Source organism: Carcharodon carcharias, chromosome 14, assembly GCF_017639515.1.
Source record: "Carcharodon carcharias isolate sCarCar2 chromosome 14, sCarCar2.pri, whole genome shotgun sequence".
Classification (NCBI taxonomy): domain Eukaryota; kingdom Metazoa; phylum Chordata; class Chondrichthyes; order Lamniformes; family Lamnidae; genus Carcharodon; species Carcharodon carcharias.
Window position 1 is genome coordinate 12,344,702 of NC_054480.1, and position 14,870 is coordinate 12,359,571.

The 14,870-nt window shown below is 42.1% G+C and overlaps 1 protein-coding gene across 3 annotated transcripts in view; it reads right to left on the bottom strand.

Annotated features, from left to right (window-relative positions):
• LOC121287464 (serine/threonine-protein kinase 3/4) overlaps positions 1 to 14,870 on the bottom strand; it is a 132,294-nt gene that overhangs the window by 39,753 nt on the left and 77,671 nt on the right. For 2 of the 3 annotated variants that reach the window (XM_041205372.1, XM_041205373.1), the window contains exon 10: positions 7,205 to 7,365. In XM_041205372.1, the coding sequence (XP_041061306.1) occupies positions 7,205 to 7,365 (161 nt within the window). Of the gene's footprint in view, positions 1 to 7,204; positions 7,366 to 14,870 lie in introns of those variants that run through there. The other variant, XM_041205374.1, reaches the window with a different exon arrangement.

A 14,870-nucleotide genomic window follows, 5' to 3' on the forward strand; every position in this document is an offset into this window, starting at 1 on the left:
CATCATTTTCCCTCTCCTCACTTGCCGATCCCTCTCACTAACGGGGGATGCTTCAATCATTAGACAATGAAACTCCATCCAAACCTGAAAGCAAAGGCAATCCTTCACACCTTGCATCAAAATCCTGCTAAATCATTCATATTGTCACAACAACAATGGGGACTCAGTCTCCCAAGGATATAAGGGCTGTCAGCTAGTTGCTGGAGCTGAGGAAAAATTTATACAAATTTAATTCCACTTGGTGCACAAACAGAACCTCAAATGCTGATTGTTAGATGCAATATTTATCAAAACTGGCTCTTCCTTGCCTCTGGGTGTCTATATTTCACAATTGCATCTTTTGTATCGTTAAAAAAATTACAATGGTTTCAATCCTTTGTGCTATTTTAGCACTGACAGTATGAAGTAAGTCTGGCCCTGTGTCAAAGGGGCTGAAATCATATCCAACATCCTCCCTTTCTCCCGAAGATCTTGGATTCATCAATATTGATTAGCAAACCAAAATCTCGATTCACCCTCAGTGGATGAATGTGAATCTGGCAATACGAGCCCGAGTCGCACAGAGGAGACAATCTCGAGATGTGATCCCCAGTCTGTGCTGCATTAGGCTTTCTTAGGCTGCAACTGATACATCAAAAACAAAAACAAAAATTGCTGGAAAAACTCAGCAGGTCTGATAACATCTGTGGAGAGGAAGATAGAGTTAACTTTTCGAGTCCATATGACCCTTCATCAGAACTAAAGAGAATACATCAGAATTGGTCTCAGTGCTGTGGGTTAAAGTAAGTGGACATGGGAAAAAAAAGTCAACCAGGTTCCTGTTCTTGATCAATATGCTAGAAGTGTGCATGTGTGCACATGTGAACATAAATAAGGACAGGGTGGGCTCAGCAGTGATGCCTATCACAGTCAAATTGCTTACCAAAACTCATCAAGGTTCGCAAAGTAAGCCACTTGGCCAAAGTTCTGAGGGGACATTAAGCAACCATGGTACTACACCCCATCAGGCCTTCAGGAAAGGGAGAGAATTGAGGGGGAAGAAACAGCTTTTAATGAGCTTCCTGATGGCTTACATCCTAACTGCTGTGGAACTGAGGCATACAGGGCAAAAGATTCAAGTTCGAGTCTGTGCTGAGTGAGCTGACATTAACCTGAATTGAGGGAGAGGAGAGAATGTATCAAACAGAGCTCTAACTCCTGATCATTACCCAATAACTCCTGCTGGATGAGGGCACGATTAAACCCTGTTGTGTTGCCCACCCCATGCAATTATCCAACCCATCTTCATTCCCCATCAAGAATATACATAAACAACAGCCACTTGAGTGATGTACTAGGAGCACTGCAGCCCTCAATTAACCAACATATTGAGGATAGGAAAGGAGGGTAGAAAGGCAAAGAAAGGCTGAATTCGCACCACATTAGGAAATAAAGACATTTGAACGTTTGCACCCTGTAAAACTGACTGCTGAACTAAAACTAATACCTTTACAGCTTCTCAATTAAGCCATTAGATCAACAGCAGGATCTAGCTAGAGCTGAGATAACCCAAGATGCCCCCTGAGGAAATGGCTATTGAGCCACCTCTAAAGCAAACTGCTTTTAAATCCTGGATTTATCTGCAGCATGCAATGATTCTATTAACAATACCTGCAGGCACCATTTAGATACTCAGAAATCCTTGATCAACGGACTTTCATGAAACAGACAGCTGAATGTAATCCTATAAAGCTACAATCTTATTACTGCAGAATTCAACATACTACCCTTATGAACATACACAGCCCTCAGCCTGAAAAGGGCAAAGTTAGGAAGCCGTGATTTAGCACTCGTAATTAAAGTTTTAAGAGGTTTCATTACAGTTGCAATTTTCTGGTGTCCAGAGTCAACAAGGTCCAATTATTTTAACGATCAGAAGCACAGTGTGAAAAGTTGTCGCATTTGAGGCTTTGTCACAGCCTAATGCCCACAACTCATACCACCTCCAGAAGTACTTCAGTGGGAAATAGAGAAGGAAGAATCTTTACTCTGGTCTTAGAAAGCTCAAAAAATATCCAATGAAGTGAAGTGTAGAATATCACTCGACATTTTAGGATAATATTGAGGCACTGGAGAAAGTGCAAACAAGATTTACAAGGATGATACCAGAACTTAGCTAAGGACTCAACAGCCTCAGGTTCTTTTCTCTACAAAAGACTGAGGAGTGAGTGACCTGTTTAAGGTTTTTTAAATTATGGAAAGGTTTGATAGGGTAGATATAGACGTGGGGATTATGGGTCAGTAAGACTCCAGTAATCATGGATAGATGATAAGACATCAGGTATATATCACTGACTCCAGAAATGAGCTCCATGACATCAATAAACTGTAGAGGGTGGGTTCTAAAGGAGCATTTAGAGTCAAACAGGGACCATTGGGAGCACTGAATGCCACTGCTCATGGGTAGATTGAGAGCCTATTTCACTGTGCAGGCCAGCAATATGTTTTTATATTCTCGAAGATCCCATTCTGCTCAGTTATACATTTCAAGTGCAGCAATCCTCACTGACATTAGCTCTTTGAATAAGAAGGGAACAAAAGTGAATAAATTATAGGGAATTTGGATATTAAATACACCAATGCATAGAATTTACAGCTCAACAGATTCAAGATCACCTACCACAAAGGCCACCTCTCACCCTACTTCATCAAACATATCAACATGGTCTTCTATTTCTTTCTCTCTCATGTATTTATCTAGCTTCCCCTTAAATGTATCTCTGCTATTTGCCTCAGCTACTCCAGGTGGTAGCAAGTTCCAGGTTCTCGCCATGCTCTGGGTAAAGAGGTTTCTTCTGACTTCCCTGCTGGATTTATTAGCGGCTGTCTTATATTTATGGCACACCAATATAAAACAAAATGCAAATAAATCACACATGATGTATTGCAATCTGTTGCAAACATTTGCAAAAAGGACGCAACTTTGAGACTGCAGTCTGTATTCTATTACACGGCTTGTGTCCGGGTGTGGAGCTGCAGGCAAGTGACACACGTGCATCTATTTTCTCCAATCACCCAACCGTATTCATTGCATGTAGGTTCACCCCTGAAACAGAACCTTCATGGTTTACGTGTAATGCACAGGTCCTCTTTAAACATTACTGTGAGAGCTTTCTAATATGGCATACAAGCAAATCCTCAGTGCTGTAAACATGGTAGGGAGCTGGATCTTGCACTCCTGTGCTTGATTTGTGGGGTAAGTGTGTGACAAATTGAACTGCCCCACTGCATTTAAAATGCAGCAAAGGAAGCCTTGAGGGCTGCGGGAAAATCAGAAAACTTAAGAAAACCTCAGGCTACACTATAACTAACTAGCGGGTTTCCACTTGATAGCTGTGCCAGCTGCATGTTAAATGTATATCAGTTGGGTGTTTAATTGTATTCAATTGGTGTGTTTTGATTGGTAACTCACCTATGCTCAGACTTAAGAGCAGGCTGAATCTATGGGTGTTGGATTGGAGGTGTACGATATGTAACGTGCATCTCTTTGAAAGAAAGTTTGCAAATGAATAAAGAGGACACTCCAGCTCTATACTTCACTATCTGACTATCTAATTTCTAGCACATCAGTCAAAACCTGATGTTATGACTGTAGTGTAAAAGTACCTTAAGAAACTCATTTAGGTATGGCTGAAAAGAGATACAAGCCGTGGAAGCTTTTTGCCTTACGTTCATCAGGACAGATACATGAATGCCAAATTTCAAAGGGTGCTGATTACTCAAGGCATTGCCATGGAGAATGCACCAGGGAACTACTGTCCCCCATACTTTTGTTTAATTCAAGAAAGGTGCAATGCCTGGACATGTTCCTTTTGTCTTCCGAGGACAAGTCCCTGCATATGAACGTATGTAGCTTCTAGCAAGTGCTAAGTGAGTCACATTGCGAGCCCAAACAATAATCTTAAATTAGTCGTTAGTGTAATTCTTAGCACACTTGGGATTGTTCAGCAAATGCTGTCCAATCATACAATCACATCTAATGTTAGACATTATGTTCCGAGTTCTGAATTATTAAGACAAGGCCCTGTTTACCTCCAACTCTATCAGAGCTCAACTACTACTGCACAGCTTAACAGGATTAGCTGAACAAATATGATAGCTACAAGAGCAAGTTGGAGGCTGGGATATCTCCAGTAAATAATTTACCTTCTCACTCCTCAAAACCTGTCCATCATCTACAGAGCACAAGTCAGGAGTGTGATGGAATACTCTCCAGTTGTCTGGATGAGTGTAGCTCCAACAACACTCAAGAAGTTTGACAACATCTAGGACAAAGCAGCTGGCTTGATTGGTACCCCATCCACCACTTTAAAAAACATTGACTCCCTCCACCACCGACACACAGTGGGAGCAGCGTGTGCCCTATTCAAGACGCATTGCAGCAACTCACCAAGCCTCCTTAGACAACACCTTTTAAACCAGCGAACTTCACCACCTAGAAGGACAAGGGTAGCAGACATATGGGATATGGGAACACCACCACCTGCAAGTTCCCCTCCAAGCCACACATCAACCTAACTTGGAATTATATTGCTGTTCCTTCACTGTTGCTGGGTCAAGATCCTGGAACTCCCTTCCTAACTGCACTGTGGGTGTACTAACGCTTGACATACTGCAGCGGCTCAAGGCAGCAGCTCACCATCACCTTCTCGAGGGCAATTAGAGATGAGCAACAAATGTTGGCCTCGCCAGCGATGCTCCCATCACAAAAGAATTTTTTAAAAATCTGATATTCTATTAGACATTTCAGTGTCCTGCTCGTCTTTGCTCTGATGCAGGCATCTCGGTTCACTAACCCAGAATGTTACTCTTAGCCTCTGAGCCATCTCACAGGAACTGTGGCTGTAGTCAGACATAATAATAGCCTTGAAAAAACTCAGCAGGTCTGGCAGCATCGGCGGAGAAGAAAAGAGTTGACGTTTCGAGTCCTCATGACCCTTCGACAGAACTTGAGTTCAAGTCCAGGAAAGAGCTGAAATATAAGCTGGTTTAAGGTGTGTGTGTGGGGGGCGGAGAGATAGAGAGACCCCCCCCACACACACACCTTAAACCAGCTTATATTTCAGCTCTTTCCTGGACTCGAACTCAAGTTCTGTCGAAGGGTCATGAGGACTCGAAACGTCAACTCTTTTCTTCTCCGCCGATGCTGCCAGACCTGCTGAGTTTTTCCAGGTAATTCTGTTTTTGTTTTGGATTTCCAGCATCCGCAGTTTTTTTGTTTTTATAATAATAGCCTTAGCATTTATTGAGCATTCTAATGCTGAAAAACATGCAATCTTTCACTATAACCAGTGACAATACAGGAGAATATGCTGGCCTTCTGGAAGATTAATCAGGAAGTGATCAAACTAACAACAAGCACTTGGTTTCGACTGGAGGCTTCCTTTGTATTCTGTAAAACAGCTAAAAATATTCAAAGGCTTTTTTAAGATAGAATGCCATTTATTTCCAGGAAAACCTACAACAGATAATAATGATGTAAATTTATGCTCTTTTTTTCAAAGGGAACAAAGACTTGGACTATGTTACATGTACGAGGGTGAGTGCTGCAGCGTGCTTTCTTTATTCATTTGTGGGGTGTGGGTGTCACTGGCAAAGCCAGCATTTGTTACCCATCTCTAATTGCTCTTGACAATTGAGTGGCTTCCTAGGCCACTTCACAGGGTAGTCAAGGGTTAACCACGTTGTAGCGGGTCCGGAGTCACATATAGATCAGACTGGGCAAGGATAGCAGACTTCCTTCCCTGAAGGACATTAGTGAAACAGATGGTTTTATACAACAATCTGGCAGTTACATGCTCACTAATACTAACGCTACTTGGTTTATTTAATTAACTGAATTTAAATTCCCCAGCTGCTATGTACATTAAGCTCCTGGATTACTAGTCCTGTAACATAACCACTATGTTCCTAAATTGTTAGAAAGTGTCAAAACAAAGGGTTTTCTGAGAATGTAAGTACTCTATCATCTGATTTACGCTGTTTCGCTTTGCATGTAAACCCACATGTGGCTGATAGGCTGCAATGAAACGTCCAGTGAGAAATACCTTTAAAGGGACAGCTAGATAAGTACACCATTGGAATTCTCTACCCAGAGGACTGTGGATGCTCAGTCAGTACATTTAAGACCGAGACTTATAGGTCTTTGGACACCAAGAGAATCAAGGGATATGGGGATAGTGTGAGAAAGCACAGTTGAGGTGGAAGATCAACCATGATCTTATTGAATGGTAGAGCCCACTTTTGGGTGGAGGGGGTTGCAAGGGCGATTCCTATTCCTGTCTTTCTTATGTTATGAGGGAGAAAAGAATAGAAGGATATGGGGATATGGTGATAGCATTGAGGCTTATATGTTGCATATACACCAGCACATGTATGAATCACAAATCAGTTGAGCCAAAAGGCCCATTTCTTTGCTGTAAATTCTAGTAAACTGTAAACTCCCATGAATGCCTGAACTCAGTAATTCACAGAGCGCTTAAATATTTACAAACTTATTGTGCCTGTAGCATATAGCCAGATATAGGCTTTGGAAGCAAATGCTTCCTCCTGTTATTTTAAATCACTGCTCATAGTTTGTACAAATTCATTTCAAGGAAATCTGGTATCCTCATTGCACCACAGCTTGCGAATTAGGGCAGGTGAATGAAAAGTTATCAAAATCACTAATCAAAATAACTTTAAAGTCTCACTATATACTTGTGTTTGGGGAAAAGAACTAAACAAAATATGGATGGTGTTTAAAACAACCCCTCATTACAATCCCAACACCCAAGTGCACAGAAAAATATTTTGGAGCGCAATAACAATGTCTCACAAAGAGACATTTAATTGCGACCATGAGTTGAGGGAAAAAATGTTGGCCAGGGCGCTGGGAGAATGCCCTTCTCTTTGTGAGCTGCTGCTATGGGATCTTTAGCATGGTCGCATTAGGTAACAAGGCATAGTTCAAATTTCTCATTTGAATGACAGCCAGCATCAACCCAGCACTCCCTAAGTACTGTGCTGGGTTGTCAAGTGTCAGTCCAGTCTACCGATATAAGCCTTAAACCCTCAGAACAGAGGCAACAGTGCAATCAGCTGAGGTAGGAAAATGGAAAACAGATTGAAATTTTCCATTACTTCTTTGTCAGGATTAATTAAGTTCAATCTTTATGTTACTTACGAATTCAAAGTCCCCATCTTGCGGTACCTTCCAGTTATCGGAGGAGTTCTGAAGTGCTTGTGCGTTCCGATTACTGTGGGTGTTTGCCTGGTTCTCTTTTTCCTTCTGTTCAAAATACTCCAGGAAGGATGGTTTGCTTTGCTGCATGGTCTCCTCATTCTCTGTTTCGTTAAAAGAAAAATGGGTTAAATTAAAAGCTGCGCAGCTGGCTCATCACATGTTTAAAAAGGATCAACGCTCAAGTTGAACAGTCAGTGTTGAGCAGTTAATGTTAATCCTGCAGATTGTGAATGAACACCCCAGGACTGAAAACCAAATACAGAGTTAAGATGAACTAGCATGTGTCAAATGGCTGCCTTCATTCTTATCCATCTTGAAAAGTCACCCTAGGTGTGTTTAGGGGTGGGAAATCAGTTACCAGGCTTTTTCCTATTCTGCTCTTCCATATTGCCCCATCCCATGGAAAAGTACACCTCCACCAGACGCAGAATGAGGCTATGAATTGAATGGTGTGGGAAGGTCAAACACGTTAGTCCATGCAACTGCACTTCACGCTACATATTCTCCAGAAAGCAAGGAATCGGGACATCATTGGCTGCACAGAGTCTTCAATGGAGCAGATTCTTGCAACCCAAGAAAGGTACAGGTGAAGAACATGAGCAAAATCCTTTCATATTTCCCAAATTTAGGCAAGAGTTACTGAACTCAAGTGGGTAGTTGGAGTTATGATACACATCAGCCATGATCTAATTGAATGCGGTAACAGGTCATGAGGGGCTAATCTACAAAGTGCACTGGAACAGCAACATTCGGTGCCATGGACCAGTGTATTTGATCTCCCCCACAGCCGAATTCATAACCTCAGAGCCCATTGTCAGAACACTGCAAATGGAAGTTACGCATTCCTCCATAAGGTGGGGTGAGAGGAGAAGGACAGCTGTCGGCTTGGCAGCACAGGCAGAATCTGTGGAGCAGTTTACCCATTTGTCCACTTTCAATTACACACATGACCATGACAATAACTACTTGCATTTTAATGCACCTTTAATGTATGAAGCATCCCAAAACACTTCAAAGGAGCATTATGACCAAATCTGATACAGAGCCCTATAGGGAAATGTTAGGATAGGTGGCCAAAAGCTTGGTCAGAAAGAGATCTCAACAAGTGTCTTAGAGGAGAGAGAGAGAGAGAGAGAGAGAGAGAGATTTGGGGAGGGAATTAAAGAGTTTCAGGTGTAGACAGTTGAAGGCATGGCCACCAATGGCAAAACAATGAAAATTTGGGATGTGCAAGAGGCCAGAATTGGAGGAGTGCAGATATCTTGAAGGGTTGTAGGATGAGAGGAGGTTATAGACATAGGGAGAAGCAAGACCATGGAGGGATTTGAAAACAAGGGTGAAAATTTTATAATGCAGGTATTGTTGGACTGGGAGTCAATGTAGGTCATCGAGCACAGGGGTGATGGGTGAGCGAGACTTGGTGCAAGTTTGGATACAGGCAGCTGAAGTCAAGTTTATGAAGGGTGGGAGTCAGAAATAAGCCAAGATGAATGTGGTGACCTTACCAATCCAGAAAGATCCTACAATCTTTCCCTCTAACTGTATCTCTATTGCCATTGTCATCTCTTGTCATTTGTCTCTACTGTCCTGCCCAAAAGCTCATTCCAATGTGGTTGTAGTGTGGCTCGCTTACACATGTTAGAAGCTCCATATAGTCACACAGGTGGTCCTGTCCTTTGCAGACAGAAGAAACATATTGACGCATTGCACCTTTATCAACTAAACAAAATCTTGGGGGGTAGCCATTCCCCCTGGTTCATTCCTCATGGCAATGTCTTCGCCAGAGTCGACCTGCCTGGTTTGAATCTGAACGAAAGCTTGGCCATTAACTGGCACATTCTACATGGCAATGACTCTATCAATCAGAGGCCACTTGCCAACCAATTAACTCTCTTCTCAAGGAGTACAAATTGATGTTCCCTTTGCTATTACTATTCTTGCAAATATCCTGATGAGTGCAAGACAAAAAGCTTCAACAGCATGTCTCTTTTTTCAGCAATACTCAAGATCATTCCACACGTCAATCACTTCTTTGTGAAAAGCTTATTAAACATAAATATGTGCACTCATCAAATTCTGCCTTCGAGCGTCCATTATTGGGGTCCATGCCTTCAGTCACTTAGGCCCAAAGTTCTTGATTTCCTTCCCTAAATCTCTCTGCCTCTCCACCTTTTGTCCCTCCTCCAAGGTGCTCCTTAAAATCTACCTCTTTGACCAAGCTTTTGTTCAAAGCAAAAAAGAGTTACCCAATAACTTGAATTAAGAGCAGACTATAGCTTGAATTTTCTATAGCAATTACCATATCATATCGCCGTCTATGGTCACGCAAAAGAATAAGGCAACTGGCAAAATGCAGTCTTTTATATCTCAGAATAAATATGCACACACAAAAACACTTCAACATGTAGAGATAATCAGAATCAGGGTAGGAATAGCCTGCTATTAATTTCTTTTGCCTACGTCAAAGCACAACAGACACATTCTCCAGAAGAGCAAGAATTAGAATTTGGTCAGGAATGGGGAATGTGTCCAAAGCAAACAATTTCATCCTGAAGAAACAAGAAAGAGAATTATTTTATATTCAATGATGGCAGCCCTAGGCTGTCAAAAATTTTTTATATGCATAAATTTCCTTATTGCTTTTGTCCGACTCCTCACACAGTTCAATATAAATAAAATTAAAAGCTACTTCTACCGGAGTGGGAAGTTTTAGACTGGTCTTCTGAAGTTATGGTGTATGCATGAGCCAGCTCATATAAGTAACTGTACTGTGCTTCCACTACAAAAATCAGGATAACTAATGACAGCAGCCTCAGGCCAAGAGAGCACTGATTTATAGAATGATACAATACAGAAAGAAAGAGCTGAATTCTACTTTCAGCGGTTCTTCACATGAGCAGCAATTTCCATACGGAAAAGACTACCAGGTTAGTTGCGGGGCAAAAAAGTTGATAGCTGGATCATGCAATGGTTGGAAAAAGAATGCAAAAAGAAAATGGAAGTTTTATTCTAAATGACTGAGCTTAAAAAGGCCAAACCACCTTCCTTATCCATATTTAACTTATGACCAGCTCATTGTGAATGTGGCACCTCACAGCACAGAGAAAAAAAGAGGCTTCTAAACCATCATCACACATTAGAATTACATGTCAAAGGGATTCCCCTTTTTCTAAAACTTCCATTTATTAATTAGAAAATATTGGAGATGCAGAAAAGACTGGTTTACTAAAGGTTAAGAATCATCCAATTGGGTAACAAAGAGTCTGCTCTAATTGGCTCGAGAAGGCACTACATCACAATGATGGATGGGTCAGGTAACCAATGGCAGGAACATGAGAGCATGGCTGTTGGTGGTCATGTTTCCTTCCAGGAAAACACCTAACCAGTGTTGGCAGCCTACATAAAACAGTGGAAAACTATACACTAGATCACTGAGTAAAAGCTTGTGAGAGGACAATGAGGTTATCTGGATGCACAAGATAAGCAAGTGGCATTTAAAATGTAATTAATTAATTAAATAAATGTAATTTCCATTTATGCAGAGAAACACCTTTGACCACAAGTCCATCAGGCAGTGGTCGGCACGTAACGTCTTAAAGGCCCTGAGGGAAAAGGAGAGGGTGGACCCAGTGGGATGGTTCCCCAAGCAGAGTAACAAAGTCATTTGGCAGAATGCCTCATCGCCAGAACTTTCCAACAAGCACCAAGATGTAGCTTGGCTGGTGGTGAGAAAAGCCCTCCCTGTCAGATCCTTCCTACACGCCAGGAGTCTCACCCCCTCTGCATGTTGCCCTCAAGGTGGCTGTGGTGGGGAAGAGACTGTTGTTCACCTCCTTGTAGATTGTGCCTTTGCAAAGAAGGTCTGGAGAGAGATGCAGTGGTTTCTGTCGAGGTTCTTCCCGAGCAGTTCTGTGACACAGGACTCTGTGCTCTACAGGCTGTTCCCAGGGACACACACCGAGACAAACATCAACTGCAGCTGGAGGATCATCAACTCGGTAAAAGACGCTCTTTAGTCTGCCCGTAACTTGTTGGTCTTCCAGCGCAAAGAGTTGTCCCCAACCGAGTGTTGCAGACTGGCACATTCCAAGGTCCAGGACTATGTACTGAGGGACGCACTAAAGCTTGGGGCAGCCGTCGCAAAGGCGCAATGGGGAAGGGTCGCTGCCTAAGACCTTTCTGCCATAGTGCACCGAGGGACTGGGAACTGTAAAGAGCCCTTCGGGTTGTACAGCTCAAAATGAATGTCTGCCAATGATTGTAATATTCATTGTTTGTACTGATACACCTTGTGATTCATGTTGTAAAAGTTGAACCTGATTGTATTTTTGTGATGGTGATTTTGAAATGGTTTGAAATGTTGTTGAAGATTTATGAATAAAGTATATTTTTGCAAAATAAAAAGTAATTACCATTGTAAGCAAATTAATTTGGATCCCAAAACTTTCTATAAACTATGTCAAATGGGGAGGTGGGGGATGTGGGGAGTGGTGGGGAGAAAGAGGATTGGGGGAAGTATGGTGGACCTGCCTTGATGTAGATGTACGGCTACAGAAAACAAAATTCTATGCTTTGATCTTCCTGATCTCAGCTACTGAAGGGAAAATATTACTTTAGGGGCAGCGATTACAGAAATCAATCCAGTTGATGCAGAAGATATTACAATAGAGAAAAACGACAGCTTTAAAAAAAGTCAAGATCCTGCTTGGGGAGATCGGTGCGTTCATTGTGAAAGTCTTGAGTATTACAGCTTAATGGCTTCAGAACTAACATGAGTTGGCCAACAAGAAATTACCGATAATAAATTTGACAGAGCAGCTTTTCTGCAGTGAGTGATAAAGCAATTTGGAAGCACAGTGCACTGACTAAATCGAACAGTGTTACATCTCATTGCAGATAACTACTGTAAGCTCCAGCTTGTGAAATAAATAACAAATCCCTGTCCATCTCTGGCAGCAGCAACACTGGGATTTCAGTCAAATCCAACAGTCAGTACATGGTAAAAACATGTGGCCACATGCAACAGGCATTTTCCCCTCATTGGGATTTTTGCCACATGCAATAGGATGTTTTTGTACCATGTCCAACTGAAGTATAAAAGAATGCCCCAAGTGGAGAATATTCCATCACATTCCTGACCTGTGCCTTGTAGATGGCGGATGGTCTTTACGGAGTTAGGTGAGTTACTCACTGGAGAATTCCCAGCCTCTAACCTGTTCTTGTAGCCACGGTATTTGTATGGCTTGTCCGGTTAAGCTTTATAGGGTAGTTAGTCTCTCATAGAGTTACTGGTAAATGGGGCCCTGTTCTTTTCAAATGATGGAGCAGGCTCAAAGGGTTGATTGACCTACACCTGCTCTTAATTTGTATGTTCGTACTATTACAGATTCTGTCCTTCTGCATCTCCAAGACAGCATTGAGGTGCAGTGCATTAGAATTCACAAAGAGAGACAGAAAAAAAAATTACCACAAATCTGAAAAAAAAACTGAATGCTGAAAATAAGCATAGTTCAACCAGGACCTGAAACAGAAATGGTGATTGAAGTGAGGTAGAAGTCTTTTGGCAAACTCACATCTAAAACAAAAACAGAATTACCTGGAAAAACTCAGCAGAACTGTTGAAGGGTCATGAGGACTCGAAACGTCAACTCTCTTCTTCTCCGCCGATGCTGCCAGACCTGCTGAGTTTTTCCAGGTAATTCTGTTTTTGTTTTGATTTCCAGCATCCGCAGTTTTTTTTGTTTTTTATCACATCTAAAACTCTACCCTGTTTCATTCAAAAGTAGAATGATCTAGTATAGATTTACAGTTTTAAAAAAAAAATTGAATTAGTATTTTGTTAGCTAAGGGTTTTGGAATCAAGGCAGGTGGATGGAACTAAGATACAGCTCAGCCATGGTCTAACTGAAAGGAGGAACAGGCTCAAAGGGCTAAATGACATCCTCCTGTTCCTATGCACATAAAAATAAACCGTTTTAAGGAATGTTCTGCAATTCCATAATGTACCTTCATCTGTTTTATAGTATCTTGCATCAGAATTTGCATCCTTTCATACATGGTTTTGGTCATTCCCAGATTTGATTACTCCATTGCTTTCCTTACTGGTCTCCCATATTCCTCCACAAAATGTCATACCTAGCACAAAGGAAGATGGTTGTAGTTGTTGGAGGTCAGTCATCTCAGTTCCAGGGCATCACTGCAGGAGTTCCTCAGGGTAGTATCCTTGGCCTAGCCATCTTTGTCTGCTTCATCAATGACCTTCCTTCCATCATAAGGTCAAAAGTGGGGATGTTCGCTGATGATTCCACAATGTTCAGCACCATTAACAGAATGCTTCAGTATCTGAGGCGTCATGTCCAAATGCAGCAAGGCCTGGCCAATATCCAGGCTTCAGCTGACAAGTGGCAAGTAAAATTCACATCTCACAAGTGTCAGGCAATGACCACCTCCAACAACAGAAAATCTAGCCATCACCCCTTGATATTCAATGGCATTACCAAGGCTGAATGCCCCACTATCAACATCCTGGGGGTTACCATTGACCAGAAACTGAACTGGACAAGCCATATAAATACTGGGCCTATAAGAGCAGGTCAGAGGCTTGGAATTCTACGGCGAGTAACTCAAATCCTGACTCCCCAAAGCCTGTCCACCATCTACAAGGCACAAGTCAGGAGTGTGATGGAATACTCCCCACCTGCCTGGTTGAGCACAGCTCCAACAACACTCAAGAAGCTCAACAGCATTCAGGACAAAGCAGCCTGGTTGATTGATGCCCCATCCACAAACATTCACTCCCTCCACCACAAAGGCAGCAATGTGTACAATCTACAAGATACACTGCAGGAACTCACCAAGGCTCCTTAGGTAGCACCTTCCAATCCCATAACTGTTGCCATCCAGAAGGACAAGGGTAGCAGATGCATGGGAACACCGGCACCTGGGAGTTCCCCTCCAAGCCACTTACCATCCTGACTTGGAAATATGTTGTTGTACCTTCACTGTCACTGGGTCAAAATCTTAGAACACCCTCCCTAACAGGACTGTGGATTCACCCACACCACATGGATCGCAATAGTTCAAGCAGCTCAGCACCACCTTATCAAGGGCAATTAGAGATGAGCAATAATGCTGGCCTAGCTAGCGGTGCTCACGTCCCATAAATGAATAATTTTTAAACTCCTTGCTTGGTCAAAGCTATGCTGCTTGAATCCAATCCAACACCAAGTCCCAATCGATCAATCATCACATTTATAGTTAATCTACATTAGTTCCCAGTCACTCAATGCCCCAAATCTAAAAGTCTTGCCTTTAACTGCTCCTCCCCAACTCCAGAACCCCCTTCAGCCCTAAAGCCCTTTCCTCTCCCACCGAAAATCTCTATTCCTCTCACTCCAGCCTTTTGTACGCCCATCACATTATCCTAGTAGTTGATGCAAATTCCAGAAGAGAAAAATCCATACTCATCATGCAGGATAAACTTAAATGGACTGTGTAGTTCATACAACAGTGGTTTTAATAAACCTTCTGTAATTAAAAATAAACTATCACATAGAAAAATGTCTTGGCCAGACTTCACCATTCCCTCCCCGGTTACACTATAATC